Source organism: Acomys russatus, chromosome 16 (genome assembly GCF_903995435.1).
Source record: "Acomys russatus chromosome 16, mAcoRus1.1, whole genome shotgun sequence".
Classification (NCBI taxonomy): domain Eukaryota; kingdom Metazoa; phylum Chordata; class Mammalia; order Rodentia; family Muridae; genus Acomys; species Acomys russatus.
In genome coordinates this window covers 3,850,370-3,868,461 of record NC_067152.1, presented here as the reverse complement: position 1 = coordinate 3,868,461, position 18,092 = coordinate 3,850,370, and the positions used below count along the sequence as shown (strand labels likewise).

Sequence of the window (18,092 nt, the reverse complement as noted above, 5' to 3'; positions counted from 1 at the left end):
CCCAAGGCCAGAGGCTCTGGATGCCTCACGCACCTTTCTCCTCATCCCGGCACCATGGAGCAGGCAGCTCTGGTTTGAACTCTCAGCTCAGCCTCATGCTACCTGTGTGACCAGACAAGTCATCCTGTCCTGCATGTCTGTGACGTGGGGACTCCAGCATCCACCTCTGCAGGAGCAAGAGAGATGCCTTATGACTGCCATTCCCGGGAGGGCACAACATCCCTCAAGCAGCAATTCTTCCCCAACAGTTTTGATATGACAGACTATCTCAAAGACTGAGGTGACATTTCCCAAAGACATCATGGCCAGGATTGTTTTAAGTTACCTTTGCTTATAAATTCTCTGTAAGTCATCCAAAATAGGATGAGCACGGACACCATGCTTGGCATTGGAGGTGAGGTTTCATCCTGTTGTGTAACTTTTTTTTTTTCCCCTTCCGTGACGTGCTGTCTCCCCCTATCCAGCATCTAAGCCTTAGATCAGCCTGGGTGTGAATCTCAGTTTAGTCACTCTCTTTAGTGAGCAAGCATTCTGAAGCCAAGTGTACTCATCTTAACGTTGGCGCAGTCACAACTGTTTCACAGGGTTGCCTATAAGATTAAAATATAGGGCTGGAGAGATGGCTCAGTGGTTAAGAGCCTTGTCTGCTCTTCCAAAGGTCCTGAGTTCAATTCCCAGCAACCACATGGTGGCTCACAACCACCTATACTGAGATCTGGTGCCCTCTTCCGGCATGCAGTGCAGGCAGAACATTGTGTAAATAATAAATAAATAAATAAATCTTAAAAAAAAAAAAAAGATTAAAATATAATTAGGATCATGTCCCCAGCACAGTATAGCGTAATTATCTGTCCTTGACACAGTCTAGTGAGCTTTCCTGCATTCGGTATGAGAGCTTTGCCACAGAAATCTCACTTGAATTCGAGAAAGCTCAAGTCAACACCAGGCTAGGACATACCCATCAGGAAATGGCCTTGGTTGGTGCTACGTCTGCTCCCGAGCATTAAGAATCGAAGCAAACATATCAACAACAAAAACTTAAATTATGAGATTTAAGACATTCAAAGTCTTGATGATGTCTTCTAAGGAATCGATTCTGTCTCCAGGGGTCAGTGTCAGCTCCTGACAGATCAATGAGCTCTCTGGGGATGGCAACCATCCTTATCATCCCTTATTGTTCTATGTCTAGGCTGCTTTCCTCATCGCTTGGCCCAAGTAAGAACGTAAGTGCCAAGGGCACATGAAGTAGTCACAAAGGGAGTGACAGAAGATAAATCTGCCAGGGAGGAGACCTTCTTCCATTATTCAAGCAAGTGCCAATGACTGTTGGGTGTTTTTCCTGCTCCTTTTTTTTATTTATTTATTTTTTAACTGTTTGAGAATTTCAAACTATATATTTTTGTCATGTTGTTTCCCCATTGCCCTGTCACCCAACACCATTCCTTTGGGTTTTGGTAATTGTTACTTGACACAGGGTGTCATGTAGGCTGGGTTTACTTACTATGTAGCTAGTGCTGACCTCGAACTTCCAACCCTTCTGCCTTCGCTTCCCAAAAGCTGGATGACAGGCATTTGCTACCACACCTGGCTTATATTGTTAACCTCTAAAAGACTGCAGTTTAAATGAAGTACCACCTTTCTTTGCTTTTAATGGAACTATATTGGCTGGATAATTGAATTATTCTAAAGAAAATTCAGACTAGCAGGTAACTATTATTGGCAAATGTTTCTAAAATCAAGAAGATAGATTACTGTAATAAACAGAACTTGCAGCCGGGCGTAGTGGCGCACACCTTCAACCCCAGCACTCAGAAGGCTGAGGCAGGCAGATAGCTGTGAATTTGAGGCCAGCCTAGTATACAGAGGGAGTCCAGGACAGCCAAAGTTGCACAGGGAAACCCTTTCTTGAAAAACCAAAAAATAAAATAAAATAAATAGAATTTGCTTGATAGCTTGGTTCTGGCAAAAATATGGTAAGGCAAAGAATATAGGTTATTGGTAGAGCATTTGCTCTGGGTTTGATCCTCAGCACTAGGGAGGAAGAAAAAGAAAAAAAAAGGTGGTGGCAAGGGGCTGGAGAGATGGCTCAGCAGTTAAAGGCACAAACTGCTCTTGCAGAGGACCTAAATTTAGTTTTCAGGACCCATGTCAAGCGGTTCAAAACCATTAATAACTCCAGCTCCAGGGGATCTGATGCCCTCTTCTGGCATCCATGAGCATTGCACTCACAGGCATATACACATATACCCATGACTAAAAATAAAAATGAACTCTTTCTTAAAAGAATGAAGTTCAGCCGGGCGTGGTGGCGCATGCCTTTAATCCCAGCACTCGGGAGGCAGAGGCAGGCAGATCGCTGTGAGATTGAGGCCAGCCTGGTCTACAAAGCGAGTCCAGCACAGCCAAGGCTACACAGAGACACCCTGTCTCAAAAAACAAAAACAAAAACAAAAGAACGAAGTTCTAGAGAAGAAGAGAAACAACAATGAAATGTGCCCTCATTAATGGAAAGACTGAGAAAAAGGGCAACTGTCTGTCCTTTTCCATTGGGCCATGATCTCAAGTCCAAGTGTTAGGATGTCAGTTACCTCCAAGCAGGTAGGGAAAGCGCTGGGGGCGGGGGAGGGGGAAGGGAGAAAGAATGAATGGGGTCTGCTTCCGAGGCCTGGAACTTCATGTCCTAAGCAGGCTTCCATTGATCTTAACAAGAGACCTAGTATCAATACTGACTCTGCTTTCTCTGAACCAGAAGGCAATGTCCGTTTATGACACTGCTGTGCACGTAGAGTGCGTGGTCTTTGTGCCAATGTACAAGGCCGCTGTATTATACACACGGGTGAAGAAACTCTCTCGTGATGACTTGCAATTCTCAAGGATTGTTGTATGTTCTAGAACATATTGTGATTCATAATTTGGCTAGGTGGGGCAGAGGACTTCCCTTTGCAGTCCTTGTCAGCTCTTTCAAACACTTAGCTGAAGTAAGCGGGAGTCAGAAATTGTCAAGGTAACCTAGATGCTTTGGTGATAGCCTAATCCAGCCTTCTTGTTTTCCAAATGCCCAGGGGAGGATAGGGGAGGGGAGGGGAAAGGGCTGGCCAGGACAGTGAAGCCAGGCTTCCTGATGCTACAGTTTGACTTCCGTTTGTACAGTTTGACTTCCTTTCCCTTTTAAAACAAACCACCTCGTCTGAGATCTGCTTTGTCTTCACCCAGTCTAAGCCTCCAGATGACCGTCTAAGTGCTCAGCCACTTCCCTCCTACGTTATTCTCACAGCATCTTACCAGGGCTGCCGGATTCTACTTGGAGAAATCCTGCTTGAAGCCCCTCCCTCCTCCCCCCTCCGCCTTCTAGCCCATTTATTACACTAAACGCATTCTGAAGCGGGGAGAGGCTGAGTCTGTGGTCCAGGGTGTAAAGAGCACTAGGTTTTGCTCCTAGTACTTAAAAAAAATGCCAAGAAACAAAACGGAGAGGAAATTGTCCTTCAAGTTAGAGGTAGATTGCTATGGAGATCCTGCAGACGTTTTTTGGACAGTGCTGGCTCCTTCCCAGCTCACCCCAGTTGTATGAGAAAGAGAAGCGTAAATTCTTATGACACAGAAAAAAAAAAAAAAAAAAATCAGGAAGGGAAAAAAAATGGAAGTGGAGGGAGTCCGTGATGAACAAGTGAGCTGCGATATTTAAGGTTGATATATATGGCATGAGTGTGCGCTGACTCATAAGGAATACAGATAGATCTATGCAAATGACTATGGGAAAAGAGATGAAGGGTACCGGCGAGGAGCAGCCTGCAGCCACCCAGCCCCGCTCCCTGCCCTTTGCACGGTCCACACCACACACCAGTTTTATGAGTGTCATCTCTGTTGAGATAAGAAAAAACAAGGACATATGCTAAAATTTTTTACCATACTAAATTTATTCCATTTGAAGGGATGCCTTACATTCTGAGATTAGATCCTTCACTTCTTTAGTCCTAAGACATTAATGAGATGACTCTGAGAGCAGGAGATAATTTACATCCTTATGTCTTTCCTGGCAACTTAGAAACGTCATCATCCTGTGTTAGTGTCTGCTCTGGTTTTCAGCTAGTGCACTGATTTAGAAACCCCAAATGTCATTTAACCTCCTATGTTAAAAAAAAAAAAAAAAAAAAAAAAAAATATATATATATATATATATATATATATATATATACACACACACACACACACACACACACATACATATATATGTCAAATAGTATGTGGTTACCACTCTACTGGGGATAAATCGTAATTAATTAACATATAGTTCAGGAGAGGGCCTACCAAAGTCTTTTCATTCTGAACCCTCACTCATAAAATAGTTTCATAAGTGGATCAAATTAGTCATAGCAACTACTGTTTAGTAATTAATTAAATACTTCGTTATAGCATCTGACAACCTTATAGGAATAAATTTAAAGATAGCAATAAATACAGATGACGGTAGACAGATCAAGACGGTCCTGGTGGAAAACCCTGCATGTGCTCGGTGGCCGCTCAGCCCTCTCATCTGAAAGGAATCAAGAAATTAAGTTGAACGATTGTAGTAATAATAATAAAAAAAACATTAAAACAAAACCCATCCTCTCTGGCAGAGTGCTCTTGTTTGTTGCCCACTGCCCTCTTGCCATGTGGTGCTCCGCAGAGGAAGCAGCATGGAGCGTGAGGCCGAATGCCCTAGCCTGGCTGAAGACAGTGCAGCCGTGGCTCCTACCGGGACAAGTTCCTTAGTCGCTCACGTGACAATGCAGTTGTGCAAGCCTTGGCCAAACCTGCTTAGAAAACAGGCAGAAAGCCCCAAGGTGTCCCTTGCTCTAAGCAATCTTTCCAGCTTGTCCTCCAAAGTGGAAGCCGGTTTTTCTCCATTCTGTTCTCCGCTGAACCCCTTTACCTTGCAGCGCCTCCCATCCCTGGAAGAGGATGCCGGCAACAAGCATCCCACTACTGTCCATTGCTTATTGGAAACGCCCCACCTTCCCCGACCCCTGGCCCTGCCAGAGCACTTACAGAGCTGTTTCTGTACTCTGGTCATTGTTTTTCATGCAGAGCTGAAAGGCAAGCACAGGGCGTGTGAGTCTGCCTCCTTTTCTAAGGCCAGGAGGGAACATTTTGAATTGTATCGGTGGGACAATAGCTGCTGCTGTGGGAACTATGGTGCCACCATCTCTGCATGGGCTCAGGGTCTCTTTCCCTTGACCACATGGATAGATTTTTATTGAACTCTGAGAAGATACAATCCTTAATCAGAATGTTTCTAGGCCTCACAGCAGTTAGGTCTTACGTGTGTGTGTGTGTGTGTGTGTGTGTGTGTGTGTGTGTGTGTGTGAGAGAGAGAGAGAGAGAGAGAGAGAGAGAGAGAGAGAGAGAGAGGGAGAGAGAGAGAGAAAGAGGGAGAGAGAGCACGGGAGGAGTGAGTGAGAGAGAGAGAGAGAGAGGGAGGGAGGCGTGTGTGTGTGTGCGGGTGTGTTGGAAGAGTGTCACACCTTAGTACATGTGTGGAGGACAGAAGACAACTTAAATAGGCTCCAGGAATTGAGCTCAGGTCGTCAGCTTGGCCACAAGTGCCTTACCCACTAAACAGTCTCCTCTGCGCAATTTGCTCTTTTCTCTTTCTCTTCTTTTCCCCTTCCTCCTCTCCCCTCTCTCTTTCCCTCTCCCCCCTCTCCTTTCCTCCCTTCTCCCTCCTTCCTTCCCTCCCTCTCTCCCTCCCTCCCTTTCTCTCTTCGGAAAAACTGTTTTGGACTGGAATAGAGGGTGCAGCAAATCTCTCCTTGGGGACCACTGTTGCCCTGAGTCAGATCTAGTCCCTTCTGCACGGAGAAGCTACTTGTTGGCTGATGAGCTCAGCCTAGGCCATTCCGGCTCGCTTTAGAGGTTTTCTGCCATATGTGCCCTCTTTGGCCCCAAGTGATCTGGCAGAGTGAAACGCACGTGCACATATTCTAAAACACAGCAAACAATGACGTCACCACTGGACAGCTCCGACTCCAGCCCACGGCAGTAGAGCACGTAGCTGTTGTACTTGAGCAGAGCGTGCAGACATCTGTTCCTCCCTGTGTTTATTTATTGTACCGAGGGCACCATAGCAACCATAAAAGGGAAAGTTGTTGATTTGGAGTTTTTGTTTTTGACACAGGATTTGACTACGCAGCCCTGGTTGGACTTAGATTCAAGATCTTGTTTCTATCTCACCAGCACTGGGAAGACAAGCGTGTACTGCCACACCTGGCAGGAGAAACTTAAAAGGAAGAAAAACCAACTCCAAAGCCCCCACCTGTGACACCATAGGTGTCTCCACTCAGGCTTTGTCCATATGCACTTTTCTGTAAAGCCATGCACAGGAGAGATGCTGCAGCTGTGCACATGGAAGGCATGTAGTCTACCACTGAGGCATAGCCCCAGCCTTTGAGACTTTTGTGTTGTTTTTTGAGACAAGCTTTCTCTGTGTGTAGCCCTGGCTATCCTGGACTCGCTTTGTAGACCAGGCTGGCCTTGAAATCACAGCGATCCGCCTGCTTCTGCCTCCCGAGTGTTGGGATTAAAGGGGTGTGCCGCCACGCCTGGCTCTTGTTTTGTTTTTTTGAGGCAGGGCTTCTCTGTGTAGCCTCAGCTGTCCTGGACTCACCTTCATTATTCTTTTCCTCCTAGCAAGCAGTCCGAAACCCACTGTCAGGATGACCACAACAGAAGCAGCAATGATTGGCTCCACCGGTACGACAGGAACTTTGTCTGTTAGGAGAGCAAATACATGCAAGAATAGCCAGCTTCAGCCGGGCGTGGTGGCGCACGCCTTTAATCCCAGCACTCGGGAGGCAGAGGCAGGTGGATCGATGTGAGTTCAAGGCCAGCCTGGTCTACAAAGTGAGTCCAGGATGGTCAACGCTACACAGAGAAACCCTGTCTCGAAAAACCAAAAAAAAAAAAAAAAAAAAAAAAGAATAGCCAGCGTCTCACTTCTGTGTCTCTACTCTGAACCAGGCATGGTCCCTTACACTATGCATATACCACCCTCTTAGTTAAATCTTCCAAACAACCCTAAAAGACGAGGAGGAATCAGGGTCTTTGACAGGTTTGGTTACTTACCCAAAAAATCACAGAATTATTAAGTGGCAGAGGCAGAGTTTGAACCCATTCCTTTGTGAAAGGAGTTTCTGAAATACTAGTACTACATGCAAAATGACCACCCAAACCATTTTGTGTGCTTTTTTAAAACTATGGGGTTTTTTCCCTATTTTTTTTTTATCAAGGCAGGATTTCTCTATGTGGCCTTGGCTGTCCTGGAACTCACTCCATAGACCAGGCTGGCCTCGAACTCCCAGAGACCTGCCTGTTTAAATGTATGTGTCAGTGCCACCTGACGCCTTCTGTTTTGTCTTTTCCTTTTCTTTCTTTCTTTCTTTCTTTCTTTCTTTCTTTCCCACACAGAAAGCAGAAGCGATTGAAGTCAATGTCTTCTCAAAAGTATAAAGGTTCTTAGGAAGAATCTCAGAACTGGAAAGGGGAAGATGTCTGGGAGAGTAAGAAAAGTGGAAAGGGCTCCTGGACTGAAAAAGAAGGTGACACGGATGGGCTGAAGGAGCAGACAGTGGGTGGGATCGTGTTGGTGCCGCCAGGGAAATGGCGACACTGTGGCTCTCAACCTCCCTAACGCTCTGTGACCCTCTAATACAGCTCCTCATGCTGTGCTGTGGTGACTGCCAACCATAACACTGTTTTGTTGCTACTTTATAACTGTAATTTTGCTACTGTTAAGAATCTTTCCCCCCCCCCCCCCTCTTTTTTGTTTGTTTGTTTGTTTTGTTTTGTTTTGGAGACAGAGTTTCTCTTTTTAACCTCCCTGGCTGTCCTGGAATTCACTTTGTAGAAAAGACTAGTCTCAAACTCACAGAGACCCACCCGCCTCTGCCTCCCAAGTGCTGGGATTTCAGGAGTGCGCCACCATGCCCGGCTCTGTTATAAATCCTAATATAGACATCTAATGTGTAGGATATCAGACCCCGGAAGGGATCTCGACCCACAGCTTGAGAAACACCGCTTCAGAGAGTGTCTGCATGGGGTCTGTAAGGAACGGGGCCTCTCCAACCTTGGCAAAGATTTCCACACTTCTCCAAATGACAAAGTCCGACAGTGTAGGAAGCTGAAGTAACTGTACTAGCTCGGAAATGACGCCCACTTCTATATCCTGAAGGCTGCAATAGAAAGTTTGTTTGTTTGTTTGTATTACAATGAGTTATTTGCGTGTAGGCGTGCGTGGTGCTCACGTGCCACAGTAGACATGTGGAGGTCAGAGGACAGCTTGCGGAAGTCAGTTCTCTCTTTCTGCCACATGGGAACGAAGGACACACCTCAGGTTGACAGGCTTGGCAGGAAATACCAACGGAGCTATCTTGCTGGCCTAACCAACTATCATTTCAATCTTTTCTTCCAATTATTTGTTTTAGCTCCTGATGCTCAGGATAATTGGCATGGGGGCAGGGGAGATGAATTAAACATCTCTCACTTTGTGGGGAGTGGGGAGGGGGGAGTACTAGGGATAGAACCCGGGGCCTAACACATGCCAAGCAGAAATTCTACTGCTGAGCTACACCCTACGTCCGAAGCATCCTTCATGTCCACCCTTTCTTAGCTGTTCCACCAAAAAGCATTCTCATGAAGGTGTGGGCGGTGCCAACTCTTCTTACAGGTTTGCCTGATGAACCTTCTAGAAAGCCCTGGCTCCCTACTAAACAACTCTGAAACAGACTGGTGCCATGACCTTACTGGAGACCTCCCTACTTACACACCAAGGAAATTTACCAGAATGGAGAGGAAGCAACGGCCAGGTGGCCAGAGGAGAAATCAGAGCACGATCTTTTACCAAACTGAAAGTCATGAAGCAACATATGACAACACCCCTTCCCCAAACCATGCTGACATGATCCCACTCACCTACTGACTCCTGTTGGAAGTGACTTTGACATGTGTAACCACCTGCATTCCTTCCCTTGATGTTCCTATCTGTGACCAATCTCGAGGGTCCCTTCCCCCAGGCCATTAGGATAAATAATGTCTAACGCGTGGGCTGACTCTTAGGCTGGCAAAGAGCTGCTTGTCACTTCCAGAGTTTCTCAGCCTTTTCGAAACCACCCGCAAGGAGCAGCGAAGCTGGGAGAGCCCATGGAAACGTCATCGGCATCAAATCCCACCGAGGGCCAGGGGGCCGGCTATGTGTACTACACAGGCAAGCTGGCAGCCCCGGAAGTAACAGAACAAAAAAGAAATCCGAAAACAAGCTGGTTTGGCAGAACTCCATCCCAAACCAGTCTCTGCCCACCTAACAGGCAACTTGCTGATTACCACACAAGCTGTGTGATTTCAAACAAACCAACCGACACACATGGTTATACAGAAATTAACGCTTTCTTCTTAACCAAGAGGGGTGCTATAATACCCCAACCTCCAAGTGTGACCTCACAGCTAGTTAGGATGGTACCACATGAGGCTTACCCCACCATGGTTTTGTAAAGGTTCTTGAGGGAGGTTTAAAAAAAAAAAAAAAAGCCACAAGCTTCAAAGTGGTGTTCCATTGCTTCTGTCCTTTGGTCATGGGGGAGGTAGGGGTGGTATTTGTTTGTTTTTTGTTTTGTAGGTTTTCGTTGTCATTGCTCTGTAGGACAAATACTGACCAGCTCAGTAACCACAATGACAGGACAGTCAACTAACTCCCTCCCCGCTCTCCTTCCCCACCGGCCACTGTGTTTGTTTCCCAGGCTCTCTAGTCTGGGGAGGAAATAAGATATGCAGTCCAGACAAGCAGGCAGGAGGGTGGTTTGTTTCCTGGGGTATGGTGATGAGTGGGGTACAGTGAGTAATATTCCAGGAGGATGTAAAAGCCTCAGCTTGTTTGGTTGCTCCCTGAGTCCCACCCAAGACCAACCACCTACAAAGGAGTAAGTAGTGTGCCTTTGTGACATCAAGTATTTCAGTTTCTTCTTTGAGCAAGAAATCCAAGGAGATGCACACATATGGTGCACATACAGCCATTCAGGCAAACCCGCATACACACAAAGCAAAAGGAAAAGAGGGCTGGTGAGATGGCTCAGCGGTTAAGAGCACTGACTGCTCTTCCAGAGGTCATGAGTTCAATTCCCAGCAACCACATGGTGGCTCACGACCATCCACAATGAGATCTGGCGCCCTCTTCTGGCGTGCAGGTGTACATGCAGGCAGAATACTGTATACATAATAAATAAATAAATATTTTAAAAAATGAATACTTTTAAAAAATTAATAAAAATTAAAAAAGGAAAAGAAATCTAAAGAGATCGCTCCAAACCTCACTGGTTCTCCACCGCTGCAGAGAGATAAAGTAGAGCGCGTGAGTAAGGCCAGGGGAGAAGGCTCTCTGACTGGCTGTCTTTCCCCACTTTCTCTGCTGATCACATGACAGGATGGAAGAGTTAAGAGTGATTGCAGAGAGCTTTTTTTTTTTTTTTTTTTAATCTAAACATTTTTCTTCTGTGCATTTCTGAATTCTCTTCCGTTACAGGCTGTGAACTTGCAGCTAGTTTCCTGCTGAGGGAAACTTGAAGAAGTCTCTTTCCCAAAAAAGCTGAACCAGAATTCCTTTCTGCCTTGGTCCTAGATATTTGCTAAAAACCCAGTGGTCTATATGGAGTGGGCATGAGTCTTCTAAATTCATTCTCTCTCTCTCTCTCTCTCTCTCTCTCTCTCTCTCTCTCTCTCTCTTTCTCTCTCTCCCTTCCTCCCCCTCACCCCCCACCCCTGCAGCCAAACCCCTGCCTCTACTTCTCAAGTGATGGGATTAAAAGCATGGGCCTACCACAGCAGGCTTAGAAAAGAAAAACTTTTTTTTTTTTTTAATTTTTTGAAGCAAACACTCTGCATTTTGCAGTGCCAAGATCACACTCAAGACCTCCTGCACACGAGGAAAGCAACCTACCCACAATAGGCCTGCCTCTAGATCTTTTTACTTTTTTAAAATTTTTTATTCATTTATTATGTATACAGTGCTCTGTCTCCATGTTCACCTGCACGCCAGAAGAGGGCATCAGATCACATTCTAGATGGTTGTGAGCCACCATGTGGTTGCTGGGAATTGAACTCAGGACCTCTGGAAGAACAGCCCGGTACTCTTAAGCTCTGAGCCATCTCTCCAGCCCATAGATCTTTTTACTTTATTTATTTATTTATTTATTTATTTATTTTTGGTTTTTCGAGACAGGGTTTCTCTGTGTAGCCTTGGCCATCCTGGACTCACTTTGTAGTCCAGGCTGGCCTCGAACTCACAGCGATCCGCCTGCCTCTGCCTCCCGAGTGCTGGAATTAAAGGCGTGCGCCACCACACCCGGCTATTTTTATTTTTAATTCTGAGACATGGCCTCACTAAGTTACCCATGCAAGACTTGAACTTATACTCTTCCTGCTCTAGCCTTCTGTATTGCAGAGATTAAAGGCTTGCGCACCACGCCTGACTCAGGTAGAATTCCTAAAGAAAAAAATCTCTTGGCCGGGAATAATTTTCCAATGAAACTCTTAGCTCTACATAGTAACTGTGATCATCATTTGTTGCCACTGACGTTATGTGCCGAGCCTGCCTTCTGCCTCTGCCTCCCTCACGCTGCAGCTACTTAGAAAGAGTTTACCTATGACAACCAAGTGGAAGTCCATGGTCCTCACGTTCAGAGAGGAGCTAGCAACACAGCTGTAGGTTCCATTGTCAGATTTCTTGACTCTGGTGATTGACAGCTGGAAAGCGTCCCTCGTCTGTTGGATTTGGTGACGGTCTTTCTCTAGAAAGAAGGCGCTGCTGTCTTTATGCCACATCATGTGCGCTTGAGGGTTGGATTTCACGTTGCAAACCAGCCGTGCGTCGCTGCCTTCTTCCGCAGTTTGGAGGCCGTTTCCGCTTAGAATAGGAGGAACTGTAAGACTCAAGCAGTCAAGGTTAGTCAGAAACGAGCAGAGGTCAGTTCATTGTGAGCAAGGCAACACCCGACTCCTTCCATCTTTCTCACCCCTTAAATGAAAAAAAAAAATGTGCTGAATACTGTTGTACACAGCCAGGAACCAGGGACATGAGAGCAAATGACGAACCTTTTAATCCTAACTTCATAGAACTGGGACGGTGGTAGAGATAGACCATGCGGGGCTGCAGAGATACTCAGAGGTCACAAGCACTAGCTGCTCTTCTAGAGGTCCTGAGTTCAATTCCTAGCACCCCCGCCCCTCCATGGCAGCTCACAACTGTTCACAAGTCCAGTTACCAGGATGTCTGTTTCTGGTCCTGTGGGGGCACACGCATAGTGCACAGATATGCATGCAGGTAAAACACTCATACACATCTAGTAATGAAATAAACTAAATTTTTTTTTTAAGATTTATTTATTTATTGTTATGTATACAGTGCTCTGCCTGCATATACACCTGCAGGCCAGAAGAGGGCATCAGATCACATTCTAGATGGTTGTGAGCCACCATGTGGTTGCTGGGAATTGAACTCAGGACCTTTAGAAGAGCAGACAGTGCTCTTAACCTCTGAGCCATCTCTCCAGCCCCCTAAATTTTATTCTTAAAAATATATTCCTGAAGTTGTATATGATAAAGAACATACAATATATAGTAATGGCTGGGCATAGTGGTGCGCGCCTTTAGTCCCAGCACTTGGAAGGCAGAGGCAGGTAGAGCTCTGTGAGTTTTAGACCAGCCTGGTTTACAGAGCAAATTTCACGCTCGTCAGGGTAACATAAAAGGACGCTGTTTCAAAAAGAGCCCTTGTTTTCTGAGCAAATATGACCATCCAGTTTGTACAAGGGTTAGCTAAACAGCACAGTACTAAAACAGGCATGGAAGTTAACCCTAAGCCTGGCCTGTCATCTACTGTGACCTTCAGACAGCTGTTTAACTGTTACACTTTCAGCTTCCTCCTCTAAACAAACAAACAAACAAACAAACACCTTGGATAGCAACGCCTTCCTGTAAAGAGTAGCCGAGAGGATCTCCGTGGAGAAGTGGAGTTGCTATCGTCCCCAGCGGCCGTTACAAACGTGGTGGGCATTTGGAAAGCCATTCACTCCCTCGAGCTTTGCGTTTTGGGTCTGGCCACGTTTGCCACGGCCACCTATTTGCATTGGCTCAGTGGCCCTCTACAAAGAATGCCACACTTCAGGAAGCCTTCCAAGAAGTGTGGTAACCCGTACCCTCCACCAAGACCTTCGCAGAGCTAGGAGGAAAAATGACCGAGCCAGTTTTTCCTTCTTGTCTATGCCCCCTGTATTTATTGACAGAGGTTCAGGAAATTAATAGAATTAATAGAATGGTTAAAGAGTGGCCAGGAAGGAAGGAAGTAGGCCCGGAGAAGGAGGGGAAAGCGGCTTCTATCCCCTGCACACTGAATAGTTAGACTCTGAGACGGCTGTTACTAATACCGTCCTCAGAAGAATGCCGTTTTGTGGCTCTTTGGAATGAGCTTTACTTCTCTATCCAAAAAGGCTGTTACGTGGTGTTCAAGATACACAGGAAGCTGCTGGACTAGGGAACGGAACTGCCAAGTACAGCAGTTCCATTAACCATTTAATGTTAATGATTGCTTAAGCAAGTCCTCTATACTGGAACACTGGCCCTTTAAGAAAACCAGCACATCTCAAAATAAAGCTAAAACATTCTCAGCAGAGTCACCTACAGGAATCCCTGCTGCTTTCATTATTGTTGCTGCCTTTGAGATATAAGGTCTTGCTGAGTAGCCCAGGCTGGCCTAAGACGGACAATCCTTTTTGCCTTAGGCTCCACATTAGCACTAGAACTATAATATAGCCTTGTACAACCAGCCCCTGCTGCTCATACAAATTAATGAGAAGAAGTTACAAATACCCCAACAGGAACATAGTTAAAAGGCCTGGACAGACATTTCACAGAGAAAAAAAAAAATCAAAACCCTCATTTTTAGTTCAAGAAGTGAATAAGGTAGACGCAGTGGCTAACCTTGAAAGGCTGACGTAGTCATCACTTGGGCCTATAAAGTCTGAGGCTAGCCTGGGCAACATTGTGAGACCATATGGGGGCGGGGGTGGGTATAGAATCTCACACGCGGCTAGCAGAAAGTCGGTGGCCCTCAAAGGCACGGGGGGAACAGACCTTCTGGTGTTTCACGTGGGAACATGGATTAGGGGGCAGTGGGGCCAAATCAAGACTGAGATTTCAACTATCACTTAACGCAAGGCAGGAGACACCCACGATCGACAGGCGGTCTCTTTCCCCTCCACTCACAAGTGACGTTTAGCACCACTGAGACGGACACCTTCCCATCGCTCTGCAGCTTGCAGGTAAAGCGGACTCCGTCATCGCTCTCGTTGACGGGAGAGACGCAGACAGAACTGGTGTTGATTTTGTTTCCGGTTTTCAAATCTACTCTTCCGTCTCCTCTGTACCAGAGAAGTTCTTCCTCTTTGGTGTGGTTTTGAACAGCACATTCCAGAGAGGCTTGGGTACCAGGGCGGGTGTCCAGAACATAGTTCTCAGTTTTACCATTCACTGTTAAAACAGAACCTGAGGGTATAGGGGGAAAAAAAAAAAACTATGAGGGTAGGCACGTGTCTACGCTAGATGTCCATTATATCAAGGCATTAAAATATACTCTCAACAATTAAAAACAGCTGTATCAATCTATATGGTTTTACAAGGAGAGAGATGAGCAATTTTGTTTGGTTGGTTTGGTTTGGTTTTGTCTGGTGAGTTGTTCTCCAACTGAAGATCCCCCTGCCTCAGCCTGCCAAGTGCTGCGGTCACAGGTGTGAGAACATCACATAATGTATTGTTAGCTAAACTAAGAACAATAATAAAAGTGTGGCCATTGAAATCACCCAGAGAGCATTTACATCCTGGTGCGAGGCTCATACCCAGGCCATCTGTTTGAGTGACAGGGGTGTAACCCGGGTGTTGGGGCTGTTTAAAACTCCCCCCCGCCCCCCCCCCACCGGTGATTCAAATGAACAGTTAGAAACAGTGCACGCAAAATAATACCAGAATAATCTGATGGAAAATATGTGGGATGTTTCAAGGGAAAAAAAAAAGTCCTGGGGGAAATGTCAGATATTTATATAGACTAGAACTGGTCGCTACAGGGTAAAGAGTGGAAAGGTACCAGACTGGATCAGACTGGATGCGCTTGCTTTGAGAGAGGTGGGAAGAGTAGGCAAGCAAGGACTGGAAAAAGACTAGCAAAATGGAAAAATATTTGAAACATGAATCCAAGGTAGAATATAATTCCATCTAATAACTATCACAAGCATCAAAATTGAACATGTATACAGACAAAAACTGACTTAAAAGTACTTTTCTTAGCCAGGTGTGGTGGCACACACCTTTAATCCCAGCACTCGGGAGGCAGAGGCAGGCAGATCACTGTGAGTTCGAGGTCAGCCTGGTCTACAAAGCGAGTCCATGATAGCCAAGGCTACATAGAGAAACTCTGTCTCGGAAAAAAAAAAAAGTACTTTTCTTGTTCAATAATAAGAATGTAGATGAATTTGTTCTTACATTTCTCATGTTTTAATAATGGACAGTATAGGAAAAATTTAAATGGCTAAATGGCTATGTTCCCTGACATGGACAAGATTTCATGGGTGCATAGTCAGGCTCTACAACAGGTCTCTGTTGTTGCTTCTTTTTTTGAGGCAAGGTCTCATTATGTAGCCCTGGTTTTCCTGGAATTTGTGATCTAGTCCAAGCTGGCTCAGAGTCACACACATGCCACTGCTACTGATTCCTGAATGCTGGGAATCACCAGGCCTCTTGGGTTTTTGGGTTTTGCTTTGATTTTTAGATTTTTTTTTTCACTGCATAGTAATATATGCCTGAATTCCAGTTGCTTTTTTCCTGGTTCAGAAGCTGTTGCTAGGCTGTCCTCCAAAAATATGTGCTAATATACCCTTTGACTTGACTATAAATGTGTCAGCACCTGCAGCTATACACGGGCATGCTGAGGCCAGAGGAGGAGGGCAGGTGTCTTCCTGGATACTCCGCACTTTATTGCCCTGAGGCACAGTCTCACACTAAACCAGAAGCTTCGTGTGTCAGCTAAACTGGCCAGTGAGCTGTCAGGCTCCACTCCCCAGCGCTGGGCTCCAAGTCCACGTAGCCATGCCTAGCATTTACAATGCAGGCTGAAGATGCAATTCAGGTCCTTGGTCCTGTAGAGCAAACATCCTTACCCACTGAGCCAGCATCCCTGCCCCCTTGGCTTGTTTTCTGGTGTTTCAGATTGAACTGGAGCCTTTAAGCTAATTAAGCATGCAGTCTATTACCAAGCTATACCTCCGGTCTTTTGCCTCATTTGTTTTTTTTATCATGAATAAGGATTTTTACAAATCCAAGAGAGGAGAGAAGCTCCTTTAAGACAAGAATGCAGCTAAAAAATGTGGACAATATTTTTGTGTAAGTGATATGTTCAAGTAAACAGAAGATCATCTCTCTTGGAATTGGTACTGAACTACACTTAAAAGTGTGAAAATTCTGACTACAGTTCTAGGAGAATAGCACACTCCATCCCGCCACATACAGTCGGAGCCGTAAAAGAGTACACGTTTTTCACTTCTTAAAATGTTTTCTGACTCCTATGATCTGAACCATTGTTTTGGGTAGCCATTCCAAATTGGAACCTAAAGTTGTTCCCAATGTCTATAGATCATTATTTTAATTTAATTAAATTTTTATCTAAGCCAGGCAGTAGTTGGAGCATGCCTTTAATCCCAGCACTCAGGGAAGCAGAGGCAGGCAGATCACTGTGAGTTTGAGGCCAGCCTAGTCTACAAATTGAGTCCAGGACAGGCAAAGCTACACAGAGAAACCCTGTCTCAAAAAACAAACAAACCAAAATTATCTAAAGACAGATCATAGAGTATATTAACTTACTTGTCCTCCCCTGTGGCAAAGATAAGACCACCAAGAGAAATTTGCATACTTGCAGGGGCCTGATGATCTTCCACACCATTTTTATTGAATGCAGGTTGGATCTCCTGGAGGCAAAGAACACAGTTGGTTCTGTACTTTGATCTACAACTTTATGAACTTTCTTTCTATTAGGCACTTAAGGTCCCAGTCAGTCACTCCAGCTGTAACCGTTCACTCCTTATAGTTTTTTGCTTGTTTGTTTGTTTTTTAAAGATAAAGTTTCTTTAATAAGCGATGCTTATAAAATTGAACATACATATACAAAACAGAAAACAAATGAATTGAGTCTTTACCTCTGCCTTCCACAAAGTCCTTCTAGTTTTTAATTAAACAAACTGATTAAATTCTTTTCGTTTTAAACTTTTTTAAAAAAATGAAAATGAAAAGAAAACTACAATGATATAGACATCAGATGACATGAAGGGCAAATAAAAATCTTCCCTCGATAAAAGTGGGCAAACTGTCACTTTAAGAGAAAGACAAATGAATTCTGTACTCTCAGGTTTCCTAACTGACCAAAGTCCTTTCTGTTTTGAAAGTCTCACTTGGGCCATATTTGGAAAGCTGTTCTCCAATCACAGAATTCTTTCAAAAGAAAAGGCTTATCTTATGTGTTTAGGCGTCTTGCCAGCACGCGTGTCTGTCTGTGCACTCACTGCTCCTCAGCCTGGTACCCAGGGAGGCAGGAAGAAAGTATTGGATCCCTTGGCACTGGAGTTGCATGTGGTTGTTAGCTGTAACGGAGGTGCAGAGAACTGAAGGCAAATCCTCTGCAGTGGCAGCCAGTGCTTTTGACCACTAAGCCATATCTCCAGCTCATTGTGGACAGTTCTTGAGGTTATTACAGCTTCAAAGGTGTTCACTTGTTGCAAACACAACCTCCTGTCTTAATGTTCCCTCCCTTGGTCACATGTGGACCATCTAGAATGAATAAGCATTCCGATCTCCTGCGCATTGCTGCCTCATCCTTCGGAGGTATGCCAGGTCTGTCTGGGAAAAGCATGCACACGTTATTTCCCTTAGAGCTAGCTCTACTGTGCCTCAAGTGTGCAAAGTCCTGGATTTGATGCCAAGAACTGCTTGCAGACAGACAGACAGACAGACAGACAGACAGACAGACA

At 45.2% G+C, this 18,092-nt stretch overlaps 1 protein-coding gene across 1 annotated transcript; it reads right to left on the bottom strand.

Moving 5' to 3' along the window:
* Positions 1-5,027: 5,027 nt before the first annotated feature.
* Positions 5,028-17,026, bottom strand: Tmigd1 (transmembrane and immunoglobulin domain containing 1). Its single transcript, XM_051157797.1, has 5 exons — positions 16,933-17,026; positions 14,290-14,568; positions 11,670-11,948; positions 6,650-6,753; positions 5,028-5,072 (listed from the first exon to the last, which is right to left on the bottom strand). The coding sequence occupies exons 1-5, from the start codon at positions 17,009-17,011 to the stop codon at positions 5,028-5,030; spliced, it is 786 nt and encodes a 261-aa protein (XP_051013754.1). The 5' UTR covers positions 17,012-17,026.
* Positions 17,027-18,092: the final 1,066 nt, after the last annotated feature.

Bases quoted from the DNA above. Each gene is read 5' to 3' on its own strand.
- Tmigd1 (XM_051157797.1), bottom strand. From the start codon at position 17,011: ATGGTGTGGAAGATCATCAGGCCCCTGCAAGTATGCAAATTTCTCTTG. The intron at 14,569-16,932 runs GTAAGTTAATAT...CTATACCCTCAG, and splicing joins TTTGCCACAGGGGAGGACAA to GTTCTGTTTTAACAGTGAAT. The intron at 11,949-14,289 runs GTGAGTGGAGGG...TGAGTCTTACAG, and splicing joins AGTGGTGCTAAACGTCACTT to TTCCTCCTATTCTAAGCGGA.